This window comes from Salvelinus alpinus, chromosome 2 (genome assembly GCF_045679555.1).
Source record: "Salvelinus alpinus chromosome 2, SLU_Salpinus.1, whole genome shotgun sequence".
Lineage (NCBI taxonomy): Eukaryota > Metazoa > Chordata > Actinopteri > Salmoniformes > Salmonidae > Salvelinus > Salvelinus alpinus.
This window is the reverse complement of record NC_092087.1, coordinates 28158268-28181702: the sequence shown is the minus strand read 5'-3', so window position 1 is coordinate 28181702 and position 23435 is coordinate 28158268. Positions and strand designations below refer to the sequence as shown.

The following is a 23435-nucleotide window of genomic DNA, read 5'->3' as shown; positions in this document are numbered from 1 at the left end:
TACGTAACACTCTCAATCAATATACATGGAAACAGAGGAGGGGCCTGGCGACCAGCAGAGACACAGCTCTCCCTCTCTCTCTTTACTCCCATAGGAAATTATATCCTGGCTGTAAGCAACAACAACAAAAAAGACTATTCATTCATCATGGTTCTTATATTGTATGGCTGCAGGAAAATCTACTCCGATCTGAGTGACTCAGAGTCGGGGAGATGAGATTGGTAGCAAAATAATGACTCATCAATTTCATCTCTCTACAAGTCTTCCTTTGTTTGTAACAGGGTGATCAGTGGTTTCAACTCCGAAGGAACACTCTGTGAGTCATCTGATCGTGCATATTTCTGCATAAACACATACACATCTACACATACATACAGAAACGCAGTATGTATATACACATAATGCACGTACAGAAACACACATGTTGTGCTACGAGTGAGATTTGTGTTTGTGCTCAGTGTGTGGTACTCACTGTTGATCTCCTCATGCTGCTCCATTGCTGTGATGTGGGCCGGCTGGATTTGGTCTCAATGACCTCTGACCCCAGAGATGGTGGGGGGACTGGGACATACTGCCTGGCTTTGGTCTGGAGAGCCAGCTGATAGGCCACCTCAAAGGCCTGACCCAGCGTCAGGATGATCTCATAGGTCTGGGTCTGTACCGAGGGAGGGAGTAAAGAATGAACAGACGGTTGCAGTAGTGACTGACAGCTACTTTGAGGAACTCTGAATGAGGTACTAATTACAATAAATCAGCATTTTTGTCATTGAGATGCCATTCGTAGCAGGAGCACTATGTTAATCAAGGATGCAATTAGACAATCGAGATGTAGCTTTGTATCGTGTGCCAGGCCTTTTTGAAACATGGCTTTAAAAGAGACTAATCAAGATATTAAGTTATTTGCATGACAGCAGGTGCATTACTTTAATCAAGACATTAAGGCAATTTAATTAATCAAGATATGAAGTTGCATGCAGTTTTGTCAGCAGGTTGCCAAATTCCAATAAACCTTTTCCTATCAAACATTTTATGATATTATATGGCATTTATAGTTAAATTAATAATAGTCAGAGTACTTTAGAAAGATTTTAAGGTGGGAAATGGGTGGTTGTATTTTGGCATACATATGTAGAATCTTAATTTGAGCCAGTTGGCCAGTTGAAAATAATCCTGCAGCAACAGAAAATGTGAATTATTATGTGGATTATAATTAATGGACATTTTTTGTAGGGGTTGATACATTTTACATTAGGGCAACTCAAGTCTGACATTTTAAAGTGGAAATTACAAAAGTTATAAGCATTTTAAAACCTTCCTGCTGTGCAGGACAATTCTCAGCAACAAAAAAGTGATCAAATTAAGATCCTACATTTGTAGTCTTATGGAGTAATAATAATGTATGGAGTGATTGAAGGGTTTGGGTTGGTGTCATCATCCTGTTCCTCACCACTTCCACAGTGCTGAAGACATGGCAGAAGTGGTGGCCACTTTTATTGTCCTTGGTGATGTAGGCGAAGGTGCAGAGTTCCTCAGGGTCCTGGGCTGCACAGGAGATGTTCCTAATCTCATGCTCGGCTACTATGGTCTGGTGAGAGGACAGAAGAACAGGATGGAACTGAGCAGCAACAGGAACAACAACATCGACCAGAAACAATAGACTTCATCGGCACCAACGGTGCTATCTTTATTTTAGGGGAATCAGTATGAGAGAGCGAAGTAGGGCAATGATGCTTCTGACATCATCATGCATCTCTCATTGCCTGCAGGCTCCCAGTACCTTAGTGGCTGCGTCCATAAACTTGACCCCTTTATAGGTGATGGAAAGGATGACAACAGGACCCTTTCTTGAATGGTCCTTCGACTTCTAGAAGTAGAAAGAAAATGGCAAGGGGTTCCATATCAATATGGAGTGCTAGAAAATAATTATTGAATATTGATCTGCAGTACGATGACATCACGTACCCTAATTTTGGCACAGGCTTCTTGAGTTGACTCAATCCCCCGTAGATCCCTGATAATCATTGATCCTAAATACTGGAAAAGAAGCAACAAAAAAGGTTATCATCTCTGAACTATCAATTTCTGATACATCAAGCAATGATCAATATTGGATAGCTGAAAGTGTCGGTGACTTATCTTCAGGGGGCATAATGACCGTAGAAATGACTTACACTGGCCTCATACCCACAGGACTCTAAGATGAGTTTCTCAGGCTGGTGATGCCAAGCGGACACTGTAGCGTATGTGGCAGACTGGCTAGGCGGCCGAAGGGTCAAACGGGGTTCCCTATGTCTGTCACTCTGTCTGTCCTAGAAAGACACATACAGTAGAGATGGATTGATTCTGTAGTGTACAGGGATGCTTATGGCATACAATTCTGTCACAAAATATTACTGGATAATAAAACTACAAAGATGCTGTAACACTTTGACTGATCAATATATATTTAATACAAGCATAGAATGACCCAATAATCTGTTAAACACAGCTTCTGTTTCAGATCACCCCAGCAGCAGCTTCCTCTCTTTATGACATGATTATCCCAAGCATACCACAGAGGAATATATTTTAGTCACTTTATGAGCTACAGGTAAAGACAGCGTTTTGGCAGGAGAACTAACGTGAGAGCGTGGTCTCTCGCTGTAGGAGCGCAGGGACACACTGCAGTCCTGGTCCATGGCTCTCCTCCTCCTGCCTGCCTCTCCCAGGGGCAGGAGCATGTCCATGGAGCGACTGGTGGACGGGTCCATCTGACTCAGAGGAGAGGTCCCTGTCTGGGACAACAAGTCCTGAAACTGACACATACAGATTGATTGATCAGATTGATGACGTGGGCGTGAAAGATTTAAAACAAAATAGTGACTCAATACATATTTCAATTAGGTTTTAGAATGTTATGTAGTGTCATACAGGTGAAATTATTGTTAAAATGTGACAAGGCTCTAACTAACCCTGATCTGTGAGAGACGGTGAGAGATCTGTGATTTGGTCGGGGCCTCCTCATAGGGCCGCTCTGCCAGAGACGCTATGATCCTCTTCCTGTGGCCCAGAACGCCGATTTTCAACACCTACAGAAACCGGCACAGATGGGACACAATGGTGACTAGACTGTACTAAGGGCTGTGTGCATATGAACACTAATACTGGCAAAAACAAATATGAATGAAAATACACCACAGGAGGTTGGTGGCGCCTTAATTGTTGAGGACGGGCTCGTGGTAATGGCTGGAGTGGAATTAGTGGAATGGTATCAAATACATGGTTTCCATGTGTTTAATGCCATTCCATTTACGTTCCAGCCATTATTATGAGCCATCCTCCCCTCAGCAGCCTCCAATGAAATACATAGCTGGACACCCATGCCGGCACACAACAGGCAGACAGAATGGACTCCTCAATTATTCAGCTCAAATCTGTTTTGCCTTAAGCTCAGTACAGCACTGTCTCCTCCCTGAGGCACTCTATAATTCACTAACAAAACATTGGCCTCACGTTGACAATCTCCAACTCCCATAGGTTCTTCACACAGTCCAAGGTACGGTAGCCACTAGACAGGAAGTTAGGCAGGTACTCCTGCAGACCTAGCACATCCAACCAGGTGGAGAGAGAGGTGCTGCCATCACAGCCAAGGGCCTTCACCTACAGACAGGGGCAGAAAATAGATCAAAATACATTAAAATAAAAGCAGGATTTCACAATTCCCTTCAGGATATTCCAACCATAACCAATGTCAAAGGGCTTTTTCATAGGATCTCTTTTGCCATAGCTACAGGCAAGATCCAAGCTACTTTACAATACCGGTCATCCTATCATGATTGATAATACTATGCACAAACGTAGATAAATCCAATGCACACTCCTTGAAACCTTGATGTTCTTAGATGAATGGTCAACCAGGTAAAAGGTTGCAGGTGGTGCCCTTGACTGATGATAACTACCTTGGGCAAGCTGCGTGCTGCGTGGAGGATCTTCTTTCTGTGTCCAGGGTCAGTGATTCCCATATCTCTAAGGTCCAAGTCCTCCATCACGTTACTGCCCTACACATGCACCAACGCACGCAGTACACACACGCACACGCACAAGTTAATCACACAAACTGCAGACACTTATGCATAAACACATATAATCACTTAAGCTAACTATTAACATAGACATTACAACATCTCCTACACTCTAGGTCTATATGCGTGGCCAAGCACGACTCCAACACCATCATTAAGTTTGCTGACGACACAACAGTGGTAGGCCTGATCACCGACAATGATGAGACAGCCTATAGGGAGGAGGTCAGAGACTTGGCAGGGTGGTGCCAGGACAACAACCTCTCCCTCAACGTGAGCAAGACAAAGTTGCTGATCGTGGACTACAGGAAAAGGGGGGCCGAACATGCCCCCATTCACATTGACGGGCTGTAGTGGAGCGGGTTGAGAGTTTAAGTTCCTTGGTGTCCACATCACCAACAAACTATCATGGTCCAAACACACCAAGCCAGACGTGAAGAGGGCACGACAACGGCTTTTCCCACTCAGGAGACTGAAAAGATTTAGCATGGGTCTCCAGATCCTCAAAAGGTTCTACACCACCGAGAGCATCCTGACTGGTTGCATCACTGCCTGCTATGGCAACTGCTCGGCATCTGACCATAAGGTGCTACAGAGGGTAGTGCGTATGGCCCAGTACATCACTATATAATAGGCGGTGTCAGAGGAAGGCCCAAAAAATCTTCAAAGACTCCAGTCACCCAAGTCATAGACTGTTCTCTCTGCTACCGCAAGGTAAGCGGCACTGGAGAGCCAAGTCTATGTCCAAAATGGCTCCTTAACAGCTTCTACCCCCAAGCCATAAGACTGCTGAACAATTAGTAAAATGGCCACCCGCACTATTTACATTGACCCCCCCCCCCCCCCCCCCTTTGTTATTACACTGCGGCTGCTATCTAGTTTTTAGTAACTTTTTTATTTAATAACATTTTATTTAACCTTTATTTAACTAGGCAAGTCAGTTATTTACAATGACGGCCTACCAAAAGGCAAAAGGCCTCCTGTGGGGACGTGGGCTGGGTTTCAAAATAAAAATGAATTAAATATAAATATAGGACAAAACACACATCACGACCAGAGAGACAACACAACACTACATAAAGAGAAACCTAAGACAACAACATAGCATGGCAGCAACACATAAGAACACATCATGGTAGCAACACAAGATGACAACAACATGATAGCAACACAACATGGCAGCAGCACAACATGGTAGCAGCACAAAACAGGGTACAAACATTATTGGGCACAGACAACAGCGCAAAGGGCAAGAAGGTAGAGACAACAATACATTGTGCACTTTACCCCCACCTACATGTACAAATTACCTCGACAACATATACCCCCGCACATTGACTCGGTACCACGTTTGTTTATCCCATGTGTAACTCTGTGCTGTTGTTTGTGACGCACTGCTTTGCTTTATCTTGGCCAGGTCGCAGTTGTAAATGAGAACTTGTTCTCAACTGGCCTACCTGGTTAAATAAAGGTGAAATTAAATAAAAAAATTAATAAAAACTGCATTGTTGGTTAAGGGCTTGTAAGTAAGCATTTCACGGTAAGGTCTACACCTGTTGTAGTCGGCGCATGTGACAAATACAATTTGATTTGATTTAGATTTATATGCACTCAATAATACACACAGACACACACACACATACACAGAGACACAGACATAAACACACACACGCGCATGCGCTTATTTATGTCCTCAGACAAACAGGAATGGCGCGGTGAGAGGACATTGGAGTCAAATAAATTGTGCATGCCAAAGGTAATCAATCTATTCTAATGCAACACCACCAAGGGAAAAGCAATCAAAAATGCAGGAGCTTTTACTTCTGAGCTACAGTGTTGCATTGAGACAAATTACATTGGGCATGAGAAAAACGCTTAGGATTATGTATCTGTGTGTTGGTATATGTGTGTGTGCAATGATTAAAGTCATCTAAACATTTCCTATTTTCCTTTACACAAATGATTGACAACAATAGATGTTCACCATTTGTTTTACATAACTTTCCATAAGTGGCACATGCTTCGTCATCTACATCAGCTTTATAGGGAGAAATAAAGATACAAGGAGATCCTTAAAAATGTGGAGCTCAGCATTTTCCCAGTGGACTGCTGCGGATAGATTTTTCCTGGCCAAGAATGTTCAAATGTAGCTAGTCTTTTCTAAATCTAGCCTCACTGCTTGTTTCTGGAGCACAATGCAGCAGTTACAGTAACACACTGATGATCACTAGAACAAGGATCCAAATAACGCAGTGTCTGACGTCAGGAATCGCCCAAAATAGATATTTCCAATAAAATTATTGTTGGACGTTCAAGAAGGTCCCACTGGAGCTTGTCATTTATACTTAATCAGGAAATATGATTAAGTAATTAATAGCTATTTTTGTTGTTATTTATAAGTACCTATTACATAACTGTGACACATACAATCCCTCATCACAAAGGGGGAAGGTTCCATGAAATGAGGAGGCACCGAAGGTCTGAAGGGTAGACTAACTCTAACTTTCTCTGTTTTGAAGAATTTGATCTATGACGCTCTTGCCTTTGGGATCAGCAGGGAAATCAAGCACTCAGATTTCTCAACTGGGCTATACTCTAAAAGAGACAGTGTATTTTATTTAATGAAGATGACAGCTTTGTCATCGCAGCTTTCAGGCCAGATGTTCACCGACTAATGTGCGTCTCCGGCACAGTCACCATTACCTTTGCTCCTCTGGGCTTCATGACAATGTATTTATATGTGATTTGATTTAATCTACATTAATTCGATGATGGGGTTGAACAGTGTCTCACAGAGCCATCTCAACCACTCAATAAAAGTTATACCTGGCAAAACCCAGTATACCACTTCCCCTGATCTAGAGTCAGCCCACGAAGCAAATCAACAAATAAACAGAGCAGCACTGCAGTGATAACTCGATGCATCTGGCAGAAAGTTCAATGGGACACCATTCAACCTTTACATCATCTCTCTGACTGCTGTGACCTATTCAGACAGTAACCTCCAAGTCCTTATAAGTATCTGAGGGGAATTTGTCCTGCAGAGAGCTAATCAATTATCTGGTTGGTACTTCCACTCCTCAGACATGAAAAGAGATGAACATTAGCATCACAATGCTAATGACCCATGATCCTCATCCTATTATAACCTTATTAACACGAACACCATTGGTACAATACTGGTTGGTACAATACACTCTACATCACTATGCTGACTATTCCCAGTCTATACACAGTATATCAGACTTCTTCCATTGGTTATGTAACCTCTCCAACAGGTGCAGTCCGTTGCCCCTGGCCAAGCTCTCATCTGTGGCAAACTCATGTAAACAACAGTACTGAAGCAGCTGTGTCATCAGATTAGTTCGTGTTTGCTTTAAAGACCATGTTATTCACCATTTACAACATATTTTTCAAAGTTACCTAATCAGTGGAAATATCAGTGTTGTTTTGAACATTCATTGGCAAATGTTGTAACACACTTCCGTGTGTTATAACTTAAAAGGAACATGATTGCCTCTCTTAGTTTGACACAAAACATACAGTCATTTTAGCTGCAGCTAAACCATTTTATTAATACATAATTCCAGAGGCACAGCCAATTGAATCTGCCTATGCTTTCCAGAAACAAGAGACATACAAGACTCAAGGGATGTCATAATGATGTTATTTTCTGGCTGAGGTGGCATAAGATAACCAGAAAAAAACATCAGTATACAACTTGACCATGACATCACAAAATATGTTTGAAGTCTCTACAGCAACAAAAAAAACATTCATGCCCTTAAAAAAAAAACTTTACTTTGCCACAAAATATCTTATAGAATTGCCAGGAAGTAAAATCCATACTGTGACCTCAACAGAGTGGTTTGTTGTATCTGCTGATGATTGGGTGAGCTATACTGTGTATGCTTTCTGGCCGAGCCAGCATGGGGGTTAAGGCTGTAGAACATAAATCAGCCTGACAAGATAGGGGGGATGGTGGTGACTATGGGAATTTATTGTAAATGAGATGGAATGATTGGGGATGAAGGAGAAAAGTTAATAGGTTTTGGTGTGATTCATCTTACCATTGGTGACCTCTTCTACACTTCAAAGGGATTTACAGTAAGCACATACAGTAAATCTGTATAGGGTCATCTACTGTATAGCAAGGAGAGGTGAAGAGCAGCTATGGAAGAAAGAGAGAAACTGGGGGAGACAGAATAAGGAACAGCAACTGAAATAGAAGAGGGGGAGATGGAAAAGAGGGAGAAAGGTAGATGGAAAAGGAGGGAGAAAAGGAGATGGAAAAGGAGGGAGAAAAGGAGAGGAAAAGAGATGAATAGTGTAAAAGATCTTAGAAACGTTGACTCACCATGTAGCATAGGTCGTCAAAGCCATTAAGCAGCAGCTTGCTCTCGTACTGCGGCAGCCCCACATGCTCCAGCCACTCACCCACGGGCTGGTCCAGGGCTTTGCTGCAGGCCCCATCTGCCGAGAGAGGGAAGCGCTTCAGCAGGGAGAAGCCGTTCAGCCGGTAGCAGCGGCACTCCGAGGACGAGACATGACATTGCCACATCATCCTCGGCCAGCACAGCCGAGTGCAGGAGCACCAGCAGGGCAGAGGAGACAGGGTCCAGGTTGGGGGAGGGCGGCTCCCACAGGGCAGGAGGGGGCCCGGCTATTCTTACACTAGAGATATAGTGGTGGAACCTGCCCACCGTGGTATACTGTACACCCACTGTTGTTACTGTGAGTGTCAATGTCAGGCAAGGGTGGAGGTAGAGGTGGATATGTAGATCCTTTGAATACTGATCACCACTTTCAATTGATTGAGCCAATCTGGCATCTTCTATCAAAATGTTTTGCTAATTACTGACATGGAAATTGCCAATTGCCAATGCCTCAAAATGTGCCTCAAAATGCACACTGTAATACGGAGCACTAAACAAAATAATTTTCCAGACCACACAAAGATGATACAGTATTACTGGATATCATATTCCACATGCTGTCTTTAAACCTGGTTAAACCATCATCAGCATCATCCTTTTTGAGATAATATTCCACAAGGGTATGGTAAACCACAGTAAGTTACAGCTCCACTTTGTAGCATTTGTTCACCTCTGTCTCTGTCCCATGGCTTTATTGGACAACCTGTCTGAGAGCTCTGACGGTAGAACCGTGATAAGGTAAGGCTATTCGTGTAATCTGGATTATGGGATTCTCTCTAGGATTTTGGTCTTATTCCACAAACAGAATGAGAGTCCAATCTCAAACACCAAAATTCAGGTTTCTCCTTTGGCTTCCGACTGTTGATGAAAAACTCCTGAAATAAAATCAGAATCCAATCACTAGCCGCTTGATAAAGCTCCAGCCGCCGGCATGCCTGCTAGCCTGAGGCTCTATGTTCTTGGTGTTCCCAGTGATCCTGGTGGTAAACCTGATGCTTCCCAACATATAGACTCCCCTTTGGAGGCTGGCTCATTCAGAGAAAGTTCTTATCATATCTCACACCAGTAAATCCAAGCTCAGCTCTAACAGAGCACAGGTGAGCCTCTTGACTCTTGGCTGAGATCTCCACAGGACCACCTTGGTTCAGCCTGCCTCCTCCCTGTGCGATAAGCCCCCTCTACCCCACCTGGCTCTCCCACACCGTGGGTACAGCTAGCTCCTGTGCTCAGAGCAGAGGTTTGCTGCATCCCCTGTCTGATGCATGCACTGTCACAAAGCAGCTGCTCTCGGCTCACACGCTCCCCTCACCGCTTCCCTCACAGGACATAACGTCCTGATGCTGGATACTCACGAGTCCAGAAAGCAGCCTCAACCGCGTCCTTCCCGCATCCACAACAGGCAGTCTTGATGCTCATCCCCCTTCCCATTCAGACAAATCCCTCAAGCTTTCTCTCTCTTCTGCTCTCTTTCTGGCTCTTTACCTCATTCCCTCATTCACATAGTCTCTCAATCCACTGCAGGGCTGCCGTATGCTGCCTGATGGAGAGGGTACTGCTCCACGTATCAGCTCTTCGTTCCTCCCCCTATATCTCTCTGCCTCACACTCTTACTATATAAATCCCCCTCCCTCTCCCTCTACCTCATAGCCTCTCTCTCACTCCCTCTACCTCACAGTCTCTCTCTCTCCCTCTACCCCAGTCTCTCTCTCTCCCTCTACCCGTCTCTCTTTTCCTCTACCTCACAGTCTCTCTCTCTCTCTCTCTCTCTCTCTCTCTCTCTCTCTCTCTCTCTCTCTCTCTCACACCCTCTACCCCGGTCTCTCTCTCGCTCTCTCTCTCTTCCCACCATCTGCACTGATTAGAATTGCACAGAGGCACTCTGATCTTGCTAGTGCTGAAAAGACACCACCGTCAGAGGCAGGGAACAAGCACTAGGAGCCTCAAAATCACAGACCTCTGTATGGAATGACTAGAATATAAAAAGGATGTATGTTTCTCCCCTTCTACATGGGCAGTGATTTCAAAGCTCGGCTTCCCATTGCTTTACAAGGAACATTAAAATAAAGAAAATGTTCAAGCTTATTCACAGCTGTCCTTAATTAATTTACATCTCGCTGTGATGATTGGGCGAGTGGGGCAGCACTGACTCAAGTCAGTGCAAAGCTCACACGCACGCACGCACGCACGCACGCACGCACGCACGCACGCACGCACGCACGCACGCACGCACACACACACACACACACACACACACACACACACACACACACACACACACACACACACACACAGTGTTTAATGGACTGTCTCTCATAATGACTCTCAAGTCCCTTTCATTGGATACCCCCCATGCTACAAGATGACAGGTGAAACATTACACTCTTAGAAAAAAAGGTACTATCTAGAACCATAAAGGGTTCATCTGCTGGTTCCAGGTAGAACCCTTTTGGTTCCAGGTAGAACCCTTTTCGGTTCCATGTAGAACACTTTCCTATGGGGACAGCTGAAGAACCCTTTGGGAACCCTTTTTTCTAAGAGTGTAACTCCTTTTGTTACGTCAGCACATATCACAAACTATTTTAGAATACAACAGTTGATGCGTGAAGCTTACAGATAACTGCAGGAATCAAACGTGTGAAATGCAACAGGATAATACAAATGGGCACACAGACTTCTATTGAAATAAAACCAAATAGGCATTTGCACCCACCTATGCAGGGCTGCTTACTGCGTCCATCACTGGTGTTATCTGGATACAGTTACAGGCACAGAGTAATTATGCAGGCTTTCAGTCTGCCTGTGAACGCCTCACACATCCCATCCCCAGCCAGCTGGCCAGAGGAGGAGAAGTAATGGTTACAGAGGCAAAGTGAGGAGCGATCGATTTGAGCTCCTGCCGTAATTGGCCGGCTGTAACCAAGTTGCTCTACCTTAATGAAGGTAAAGGTCAGGTCTTTGTGACCACGCATCCGAGATAAGCTCAAGAGCTAACACTCATAATTCATAATCAAGAACAGACAGCCCTTCTATTAGACATGCTTTGGGAGAAAGGATGAATGCACTCACTACTTACTGTAAGTCACTCTGGATAAGAACGTCTGCTAAATGACAAAAAATTATAATAATGTGAAAAGGAAAAGGAAGACAAATGAAGCAGACAGATAAGAGATGGACATAAAACGATGAATAGTGAAGATGATGAAATGTGCATGTGTGGGAGATAAGATGGTAATAAAGAAATAGGAAAGATTGGAGCAGACTCATTAAGTTTCAGTCAGACCCCTCCCTCTTCCCCCAGAGTTTTACCGATGGCAGCTTCTTTAATATATCACTCTAACAAAGCCTGTTAAAAATACCAGCCCTCCCCACCCAATTACAGCCATTAATTTGGGACGACATCAGCTCCCAGGGACCAGCACGGCCTAATTACTGAGTGATTGTTACTGTTAGGGGGAACTGGGTTACTACCTCAGCCCACTAAACGAGTCTTCACGTCCAGTTTGGGCTAGTGGGCTTCCGAAGGGACCGAGAGAGGTACCTAGGTCTAAACTTGGCTCTGGGGGAAATATTTACGGAGAGTTAATGGCTCTGCTATCTAGATAAAGCACTGCCTCTTTATCAATGTGAGAGGAGCCCTAGCTCTGTCAACACATCCACAACGGCAACACTACCGAAAGGAACCGCAAAGCTAAATTAATTCACAGGAACGGAAGACGGACACTATTTCTTTGAACGACAGAGGAGCGGCAAACACAAACTGAGCTGCAGGATGCCTCCTGTGTGTTGTTAGGAGAGCTCCCTCTCCCTCCCTGCTCGCTGTTTAAGTTAATTTACTTAATGCTCCTGTAACAGACAATTGAAGCACTTTCAAACCACAAATGCAAACAGCACATCGTTTAAGCATTCAATAGGCAGGGATATTTGAAGAGGCAAAATGGCACAGCAGTCACAAAAAAATATATTATAGTTTAGGATGAATTAGCACAGGTCATCCCTAGGAAATAGTATCCCCTCAAAGAGGGGTGAGGAGAATAGGAGGGAGAGAGAGATGGAAGGGTTGGGGGATAATATAGCTCCTTTACAATGGTGGAATAATGTAGGGGAGAATAGTGACAATTTGGCTTCCCTCTCCCTCACTCACTCTCTTCCCCTCTCTTGATATCTTAATCCGGAAGGGCACTTTCATTTTGTATCATTTCATTTTGTAGGAGAATACAATACCCTCATTATGCCTTTACCAAGAGGGCAAGTCAGTCAACACATTTTGGCTAAACGTAGGGTGGCAGGTAGCCTAGCGGTTAGAGCATTGGGCAAGTAACCGAAAGGTCGCTGGTTCAAATACCTGAGCTGACAAGGTGAAAGATCTGTCGATGTGCCCTTGAGCAGGGCACTTAACCCTACTTTGCTCCAGCGGTGCCGTACTACTACAGCTGACCCTGTAAAACAACACATTTCACTGCACCTATTTGGTTTATGTGACAATAAAACATATTTTGTTGAAAAACATTTTTACATCTCCTCTCCATGCCAAATGACAGAGTAACAAGAAATCAGGTACAATCAGGTGATAAAATCAGCACAGCTATGAATCAGCTGAATCTGGGACAGGTTCCTGCTGAGTCCTCTTTATGAAAAACTCAAAATACTGAAATAGTATAGAAGCACCGTCTACATCAACAAACACATCAATTACCATACTTTCCAGCCACATTACGTAGAGTACAATAACATCAGGTATAAAAATAATAGTAAATGAGTGGTAGATGAAATTGGAATAATAAAACTATATACTTTCAGCTGAAGGAGAGGAAACCACAGTGAGTTTCATTAGTGAGTTTCATGAGAGTGGTTATGACTAATGATAATAATCAATTATGCATCAAGGACCATATATGGACATGATGACGGTGGCCTGTTCAGTGTAATGGACACACATCGTCAGAGGAAGGCAGATGTGCTGTATGATGTCATGATGAAAAAGATCCTAGCACAGTCAGCCTGCAGTGTGGAGCTATTACTGTACATTAATAATACATATTAATAATACACATTACAACATTAAGCCAAAAGAGTGTCATTATCAATATGAGTTTGACCAAAAATCCTCATAGCACAATGACCATAATCCACTGAGGTAAATAGCTTTGGGGAATCACATTATAGAAAAGTGTCTAAGGGAGATTTAGAGATCCAGTATATCAAGTTGAGAATGTAATCTAAATAAACTGAGCATTTGTTAGTTGGCTCCTCACTGAGAGCCGCCTGAAGGATAGACTCGATGAAGCAGAGAATAGATTCAGCCTCTATTGATACACAGCACAGGAAAAATGATAGTCAAGTGAAGTTTGAATTTGATTTATCTTAAAGTGGAAATACACTTCACACCACAAAACCCCAGACAGATGACACAAGTTTCACACAAAACAAATTACACCTTGAATTGTTATGATTTATGGGAAAAACAAATCTTCATATCTTTTATGTCTTATAATATGGTTGTTGGTTTCTAATGAGCCTGTACAGCATAGAAACAGTCTGCCAGTGGTGTAAAGTACTTAAGTAAAAATACTTTTAAAGTACTACTTAAGTCGTTTTTTGGGATATTTGTACTTTACTTTGCTATACATATTTTTGACAACTTTTACTTTTACTTCACTACATTCCTAAAGAAAATAATGTACTTTTTACTCAATACATTTTCCCTGAACACCAAAAGTATAGGTTACATTTTGAATGCTTGGCAGGACAGGAAAATGGTCCAGTTCATGCACTTATCAAGAGAACATCCCTGGTCATCCCTACTGCCTCTGATCTGCTGGAATCACTAAACACATGCTTCATTTGTAAATGATGTATGCGTGTTGTAGTGAGCCCCTGGTTATAAATAAAAAGAAAATAAAATTGTGATTAATATAAGCATACTTAAGTATATTTTTGCGATTACACTTAATTTTGATACATGTGGTATATTTAAAATCAAATAGTATTTTACTGGGTGACTTTCACTTTTACTTGGGTCATTTTCTATTAAGGTATCTTTACTTTTTCTCAAGTATGACAATTGGGTACCTTTTCCACCACTGCCCTTTACTTTAACGCTCTGTCATAAGGCCTACATAGAGCTGTCATAAGATGGCTAACTGTTTGTATGCAACCTTTACCTACATGTAGGTATTTACCTGTGGTGCGCTGCTGGTCATTGGATGACTCGATGCCTGCTCCAATCATGTTCATGAGCTTCTCAATCTGTGGAAGAGGAGTGAAACATTAGGACAAACCAGATATGGTTACCCCCAGGTAATGATCATCAACATGTGCTCCTAAAGCTTGTTTCTGTGTGTTTACAAACAGTGTACATGGATGCTGACTAAGGAGGAGGGCAGAAATGATGGATGAAGAGTAAAACAACAACATGGTGGGTAGTGTTTAATTGGTCCTTCACACAGGGTGTCAGGGTGAATTGCAATTTAAAGCGATTGAACCTTCGGTGCACGAAGCGCAGGGAAAACCTGTAGACCAAATTGCTTTAGATCTCTGCAAAATGACCTTTATAAGATTCAATAAGGCTCTCTGCCCCGTCTCTGAATAGAAAGTGAAAACCTGCTGTATACAGAGTAAAACAACAAGCCTGCATGGAGGTTAACACAAAACAATCCAAGCACATCATGGGCCTAAAACATATTGCCTTAGAAAATAACTAATAATAATTTATCTTCTGAAAGCAAAGTCAAGAAAATATTGCAGTAATATTGCACAGTTCAGCTCTGTCTGTTTGTGTGAGAACTGGGGTTGTGACATTCTCCAGCACCCTCTCCTCTTGGCAGACTGAGATTCCGGGACGAGAACTTCTCAGAGCAATGGAGGGAGCTTACTGTACTCTAACTGTTCAGGAGGTAGCTAATGCCATAATACAGCGCTATCCAGTGATTTAGCCAGCATATTCTACTACTATAAAAGTCTGAAAAGCTGAATCCGCTTTCACAAGTGACACTGGAGACATAGAAAGGGTTATTTGACATACTATTTAGTATTTGAGAAGCCCTATGCACTTTGCTAGTGGCATCAACACTCAGAAAAAGCCTTGATTCATTTAGAAGTCAGACAGGTGGGAAGCATGGCAGCTCCCTCCAGCAATACAGACCTCACATATTCCACATCGAATTAACCCAGTTACATTCTATATCACACACGTACCATCAACACATTGCCCATATGCTATAGTGCACCTTATCTCGGCCCAAAAGCAGTTGTTTGAGGAATTCCATCTCATTACAATTAAAGAGCTAGAACATGCGGAGACTCTTTCAGCCTGAGAGTAATACCATTAAGGCTACACAACTGTTCCACATCATCACTCTTGCCAGATGTACAGGACATCAGGCGAGAACAAATCTGTGGAAAATCCGTACAAAAATCTAGTTAGTGTAGCTGTCATAACGCATCACATAATATATGATTTTTCAAAGTGAATTTGTGACCCCTTAAGGGGTCTGATATAGACTTTCCAGTAAGCTCTTGAGTGGCAAGCCTTTGATTAGTGCAAAAGTGGATTGGAATAATCAGATATAGAGACCACAAAGAAATAAAAGATAACACAGTTATGAAGTGAAGGGCCTGTTGGTGGACGCTGTTAAATCAATTGTGTTCCTCTTAAAGTGATCACGCTGCAATCAGTTGGGATCTATATGCTAATCCTCTTAGTGGGCCATTCAATATCTGCTGCTGATGCCATGCTGTTGTCACACTGCTCTGTTACCCACACCAAGGAGCCAGGGAGAAGACCTGTTGTCACACTGCTCTGTTACCCACACCAAGGAGCCAGGGAGAAGACCTGTTGTCACACTGCTCTGTTACCCACACCAAGGAGCCAGGGAGAAGACCTGTTGGAAGCTGCTCTGTTACCCACACCAAGGAGCCAGTGAGAAGACCTGTTGTCACACTGCTCTGTTACCCACACCAAGGAGCCAGGGAGAAGACCTGTTGGAAGCTGCTCTGTTACCCACACCAAGGAGCCAGGGAGAAGACCTGTTGGAAGCTGCTCTGTTACCCACACCAAGGAGCCAGGGAGAAGACCTGTTGTCACACTGCTCTGTTACCCACACCAAGGAGCCAGGGAGAAGACCTGTTGTCACACTGCTCTGTTACCCACACCAAGGAGCCAGGGAGAAGACCTGTTGGAAGCTGCTCTGTTACCCACACCAAGGAGCCAGGGAGAAGACCTGTTGTCACACTGCTCTGTTACCCACACCAAGGAGCCAGGGAGAAGACCTGTTGGAAGCTGCTCTGTTACCCACACCAAGGAGCCAGGGAGAAGACCTGTTGTCACACTGCTCTGTTACCCACACCAAGGAGCCAGGGAGAAGACCTGTTGTCACACTGCTCTGTTACCCACACCAATGAGCCAGGGAGAAGACCTGTTGTCACACTGCTCTGTTACCCACACCAAGGAGCCAGGGAGAAGACCTGTTGTCACACTGCTCTGTTACCCACACCAAGGAGCCAGGGAGAAGACCTGTTGGAAGCTGCTCTGTTACCCACACCAAGGAGCCAGGGAGAAGACCTGTTGTCACACTGCTCTGTTACCCACACCAAGGAGCCAGGGAGAAGACCTGTTGTCACACTGCTCTGTTACCCACACCAAGGAGCCAGGGAGAAGACCTGTTGTCACACTGCTCTGTTACCCACACCAAGGAGCCAGGGAGAAGACCTGTTGTCACACTGCTCTGTTACCCACACCAAGGAGCCAGGGAGAAGACCTGTTGTCACACTGCTCTGTTACCCACACCAAGGAGCCAGGGAGAAGACCTGTTGTCACACTGCTCTGTTACCCACACCAAGGAGCCAGGGAGAAGACCTGTTGGAAGCTGCTTACCCCAACTGGCTCATCAACCCATAAAACCTCCTCTCCAAACCAGGCCCTCTCATGGGTCTGTGCCTCTTAAGGGTCCGTGGTTACATTTGTATAGTAATGTATGACCAATTTTTTTTAATGGCAATTCAACTCATTTGGGACAGTCAAGCTATCACTTAGCTAAGTCCCCATATAAACAAATGTAGATTTGTTAGTTATACACCCATCTATGTAGATCATGATGAATCACTGTCAGCTATAAGCTTTGTGTAGGATCAACGTGGTCTCAGGGAAATTCGTACTATCCTGTTACGTTTATAGATTGCATTATGAATGGAATAGCATATGTACATTATCATACGTATTATCGGACGTATTGTATCATACTTATTACACTGTATGTTCACCAGATGCGCATACATTTTGCTATATGTTGTTTTTGCCGGATGTCTAGTCCGCATTTACTTGACACACATATACTTCACAAACTGCAGAAAGGCTTGCAGCATGGAGAAGGTTGTTTCTCTGTCTCTAGGTTCCCTACCTTGTTTCTCTGTCTCTGGGTTCCCTACCTTGTTTCTCTGTCTCTGGGTTCCCTACCTTGTTTCTCTGTCTCTGGGTTCCCTACCTTGTTTCTCTGTCTCTGGGTTCCCTACCTTGTTTCTCTGTCTCTGGGTTCCCTACCTTGTTTCTCTGTCTCTGGGTTCCCTACCTTGTTTCTCTGTCTCTGGGTTCCCTACCTTGTTTCTCTGTCTCTGGGTTCCCTACCTTGTTTCTCTGTCTCTGGGTTCCCTACCTTGTTTCTCTGTCTCTGGGTTCCCTACCTTGTTTCTCTGTCTCTGGGTTCCCTACCTTGTTTCTCTGTCTCTGGGTTCCCTACCTTGTTTCTCTGTCTCTGGGTTCCCTACCTTGTGTGACCAAAGCGCCAGTTGCTACCAGGACGTCCATGTTAAACATGTCGCATGGAGACACATTGCCAATGCGATTGGATGACCTGGTCAGTTGAATGTGAAATAGTTTGCTGGAAAGTGAAAGCTAGGTGCTGGCAATTTCTTAGCTATGCTATCTAGAAAAGTAGTTAGCTTTGTAGTTAGATAGTTAGCTAACTTCTGTTCATACCACCGCAAGGTAAAGCCACGCTTAAGTTGAAAATATTGAACGCATGCGGTACACAGAACGCACCGCAGTCTAGTGCGGAATTCCCAATGCAGCGTTGCAGACTGCTCCATTGACAATGAATCACTTCCGCTGGAACACAATGAGTTTAACGCATCTGGTGGACATGAGGCTTTACCCGGTCGTACAATAGCATACTAATTGGATGCCATACCTTATCATACTTCTTAGAGGACATATAATATTATATGTCTTTCTCTGAGAACAGGTTGTTTGTTGTGTCCTAACAACAAAGGAGAATTACGGGGAGAATTTATGTTGGCGGTTAGGGGAACTAACGACAAATGTTAAGAGAATTTCCGTAGCAGGTTATGTTAAATGGTTTAAATTTAGAATAAGTGTTAGGGAAATGTAACAGGATCACTATTTTAGGACAGGCCACAGTACAGACTAATGGACAAGTGTACAAAGACCCATGACTGAAGACATGTCAGAGGTGGGCTGATTTTTATGGATGCTTGTTTCACCTGGTTCAATGCTGAACTATCCGTTGGCTCTATCGACTAGATGATAACAGAATTTAAATCAATAGATTTTTTATGTTTAACCAAGCAGGTTTGCTCACATCCCCGCACCATAATGACAGCCTGCTCTGTGTCTATTTGATGCAGTGGGTGGGATGGGGACATCGGGCGGGAAAGCGACATGGCCTTCGTGTTTCGCTGGGTGAGATATTTTTTGTCAAAATAGATCTTATAAATAGATGTTCTCTCTGCCCTAGCTAGCCACATAAATTATGAACTGAGTTAAACCAGCATATGTTCTGAACATGTTAGTCCTCTTTCCCAGCTAAAATTATTTTCAGCCAGGGTCCCAATAGACTGCAGCAATGTTAACACGATGAGAGAAATGGACGAGAGCATGCCACAACAGACTCAGACACACACACATACACACACACCACCCACTACAACCACAATCATCTCTCCGATACAAAAGGGTAATTTGAAGTGCACTCACTAAAGAAAGGAGATATTCAAAGCGTCTCTAATGGCTAGAGGTATCGAGGTATGCACCTGTAACATGTCTGGTTTAGACAGATGTGTCTTTAGAGAATTTAACAGATGTAAAGCTGTGAAGCTGTTGATCACAGTTGTCATCATACAAGTCATTAGCATACTGTGTGATGATCCCTTGTTTGCTAGAGTGCTCTCCCGCGTGGAGGACTGCTCTTATGCCAAAATGTCCTCACTATAACCCTTATATCAAATCAAATAAATGGGACAAGCATAATCAGGGTGAGATAATAACAAGGAATTACAACTATAAATTACTTCAGACGATTGTGGACAGAAATAAATGTCCAGCAGAGAATTTCAGGCTCTAACTGTTGGACATGCTGTAGTCTAAATCTGAGTGTGTCTAAGGGCTGAGAGCAAACCAATCTCAACAGGAATATGGCGTCCTCTGCAGTTACTCCAACATATTGCAGTATGCAGTGTGTGTGTGTCACACCTGGCTTCCTCTCTTCCTAAGTGTGTGTAATGTAGACACTAGCTCTGGACTGTCCGAGGGGGACAGAACGTTGTTGATCTCCTTATGAGTAAGTCTGAGTAAGTCTTTGCCCTTGCATCCTCTCCCCCGCCCTGCCCCAAATGACACTAGAAAAGAAACAGACACACGGGGGCAGCTGCAAAACAGGATGCCCTTAAGAACAGAACAGGACACCCCTCCCAGCGTGGCCTGAGTAAACAGTCCTGTCAGAGAGCAGAGAGAAGAGGGAAGAGCAGAGAGGGGGCCAGGGAACCAGACAGTCCTGTCAAAGAGGGGAGAGCAGAGAGGGGGCCAGGGAACCAGACAGTCCTGTCAAAGAGGGAAGAGCAGAGAGGGGGCCAAGGAACCAGACAGTCCTGTCAAAGAGGGGAGAGCAGAGAGGGCACCAGGGCACCAGACAGTCCGGTCAAAGAGGGGAGAGCAGAGAGGGGGCCAGGGAACCAGACAGTCCTGTCAAAGAGGGGAGACCAGAGAGGGGGCCAGGGAACCAGACAGTCCTGTCAAAGAGGGGAGAGCAGAGAGGGGGCCAGGGAACCAGACAGTCCTGTCAAAGAGGGGAGAGCAGAGAGAGGGCCAGGGAACCAGACAGTCCTGTCAAAGAGGGGAGAGCAGAGAGGGGGCCAGGGAACCAGACAGTCCTGTCAAAGAGGGGAGAGCAGAGAGGGGGCCAGGGCACCAGACAGTCCTGTCAAAGAGGGGAGAGCAGAGAGGGGGCCAGGGAACCAGACAGTCCTGTCAAAGAGGGGAGAGCAAAGTGGGGGCCAGGGCACCAGACAGTTCTGTCAAAGAGGGGAGAGCAGAGAGGGGGCCAGGGAACCACACAGTCCTGTCAGAGAGCAGAGGGGAAAGCAGAGAGGGGGCCAGGGAATCAAATAGTCCTGTTAGAGAGCAGAGGGGAGAGCAGAGAGGGGGCCAGGGAATCAAATAGTCCTGTCAGAGAGCAGGATGGGATGAACCAGAAAATACAATCATTTCTATCTAGACTAGAGTTCAAAACAATACAGCGTCAGACCAGGATTGAAGTAAGCCTACTTCAAGCCTGCATTAGCCTACTGGAAAGTAGGGGAAACAGCGGGGAACAGAAGAGACTTCAAGCCATGTGCGGGTTGACCCATAGTAAGCAGTCTGACTATCAGGAGTGACAGCCCAAGCCCAATTAGCCTTGTGTGCCAGGGTTGCTATGGGGTATCGGTGGGAGTGATCAGGCCACTCATCCATTCAGCACTTGCCTGCAGGCATTCTGCAGCGACTGTATGGGTAAAGTCAGCGCCACTGCTGCCCCTTTCCTCCTGTCTATCACTGTTCTTCCTCTCTTTATCACTCTTTATCACTCATTACAACCCCCCCTCCTCTCCCCTCTGCCCCTAAAGGAATTAAAAGCTATATTTGAAGCCTGACTATGCATTAACTCTCCCAGTGCCAATCCCTGCCTATCACCCAACCCAGAGAACCCAGAGAATTACCTCATCCCACTCGGAGGCGAAGGAGGGCGATCTCTCCATCTGTTTGTTCCCAGAACTGCAGTTAGCCACAGACTCACAGCAGCTGTTCAGACCCCCATCCTCCTCACCCAGGGGAGACACCAACAGGTCTGAGTCCGACTTGGAGAGGCTCTGGGTCAACTTCAGGTCCCCCGGAGGCTTCAGCCTGACTGGAGGAACAGCCACAGCCCCTGTCAACTCCCTGGCCTCAGCCTTGGCAGTGTGGACCACCGTGGCATAGATGGGATCAGCGTCCAGGAGGGAGGCTGACATTACTGTGGAGCTGCTTGTGTGGCAGTGTTAGGATCCTAGCCTCCCTGTACCCAGGCCTCAGGCAGCAGTCTCTCTTCTTATACCAACGGTCAGTGCAGAGAGGGCTGTAAAACACTGCAGGATCCAGCAGTCTCAGTCTGTACAGAGCTTCCTGTTGAATTCTGAGGAAAAGCCAGACAGAAGGGGTGATGTAAGAAACAGTGAGGCAGGAAATATCTCTGTCGTGACACTAATAAGAATCTGCCTACTAAATCATTTATGTTTAAAACATATTAAATCTATTCCGTTTGGTGAAACGGAGCGTGTAAGAGAGAGGATTGCTGCGTGTGTCCATAGCTCAGATACAATCATCAGGGTCCACCCACTAGTTGTATCCGGCTGCCCTCCCCTTAGTGACTGCTGCCTCCGAGTTTTTTATGCTTTCCTTCCCCTCTCTTCACGTCTCCCTCTCTTGCTTTTTCTCGCTCTCGCTCTCTTCCTCCTCTTTCTCTTTCAGCCTTTGCTCTTATTCTTGAGCAACATACTATCTTTCAAATGGTTAAGTTTCAAACAAGACTGCCTAGATTGAAAGACTATTCCCAACTAGATGAATGAATAAAACAGACACCAGTGTAGTCAAAAGGAAAATGAAGAAATGAATGTGATACACAACACACACAAACATACACACGCAAACATAACACACACAGGCAATTATCCCAGTAAGGCACAGCAATAGAATCAGATTCTGAATATTTCAAAGGACTCTAGCTGCTTTATACAGTTTTAAAATAATGCCCTGTGCTTGCTTTTCAAAAATGAATCTAACACAGCAACAGTTATTTGCAACAGCTGCTTTCAGGAACTGTAATAGCCTTAACAACGTCATGTGAAATCCCCATTGATCTGTTTTACCATACCTGCACACTTTGTCTTTGTCTGTCTGTGTTCTGAGAAGAGCTGCCGTCCTGTTCCTCATCTGTCCTCTGACTCCCTATCGGAGGACCAAGTCTGTCCTCTGACTCCCTATCAGAGGACCAAGTCTGTCCTCTGACTCCCTATCAGAGGACCAAGTCTGTCCTCTGACTCCCTATCGGAGGACCAAGTCTGTCCTCTGACTCCCTATCGGAGGACCAAGTTTGTCCCGTCCCGTGGTGGGGATCTGAGGCCTGGCCTTATTAAGACTGACAGCTGGGGTAATCAGGTTACTGACGCAGTGGGTGCCTGCCTATTCAGAGGGAGGGCTGCCTGCGAGGATTCCTCCACCACGCTCTGTGTGCTGTACCACTGGGTCTTGGATAAGCCCCTGAATGAATTCAAGTATATTTTCTGGTCAATATATTTGCTCCATTAGGCATTTGAAGTTGACTGCCAGGCATTTCAATGGTTAAAATGGGTGAAGAGACTTGATGGCTTGATGAGAATGCAGAACGGATCCCACACACTCTCATATACTGAGCAGTCTATTCATCAGGGGTTGATTCTGACAAAAGGCTCTCTTGTAAGGCGTCCTTAACCTTCAGCAGCACCCGCTGTCAGCATGCACTGTGTACCCCTTCCCTGTAGTGCCCTCAGTCAGCCAAGTCCCTGGCCCGCCCCCCTCTTCCCTTTGGATAGTACTGGTATGTACAAGACACAAGGGATAACATCATAGCCAGGGCGAGAGAGAGAGCAAGAGAGCGAA

General features: G+C 44.7%; 1 protein-coding gene across 6 annotated transcripts in view; it reads right to left on the bottom strand.

Moving 5' to 3' along the window:
* The window catches only part of LOC139557773 (ankyrin repeat and SAM domain-containing protein 1A-like), a 35264-nt gene extending 12351 nt beyond the window's left edge, over positions 1-22913 (bottom strand). For 4 of the 6 annotated variants that reach the window (XM_071372949.1, XM_071372966.1, XM_071372974.1 and 1 more), the window contains exons 1-12: positions 21482-22146; positions 14677-14743; positions 8419-8534; positions 3939-4037; positions 3493-3639; positions 2952-3068; positions 2622-2795; positions 2172-2309; positions 1963-2034; positions 1778-1864; positions 1448-1585; positions 473-655 (exon numbers count right to left, since the gene is read on the bottom strand). In XM_071372949.1, coding sequence (XP_071229050.1) covers positions 473-655; positions 1448-1585; positions 1778-1864; positions 1963-2034; positions 2172-2309; positions 2622-2795; positions 2952-3068; positions 3493-3639; positions 3939-4037; positions 8419-8534; positions 14677-14743; positions 21482-21772 — 1629 coding nt within the window. In that variant the 5' untranslated portion in view covers positions 21773-22146. Of the gene's footprint in view, positions 1-472; positions 656-1447; positions 1586-1777; positions 1865-1962; positions 2035-2171; positions 2310-2621; positions 2796-2951; positions 3069-3492; positions 3640-3938; positions 4038-8418; positions 8535-9849; positions 10200-14676; positions 14744-21481; positions 22147-22671 lie in introns of those variants that run through there. The other 2 variants (XM_071372957.1, XM_071372993.1) reach the window with 2 other exon arrangements.
* Between the last annotated feature and the right edge of the window lie 522 nt (positions 22914-23435).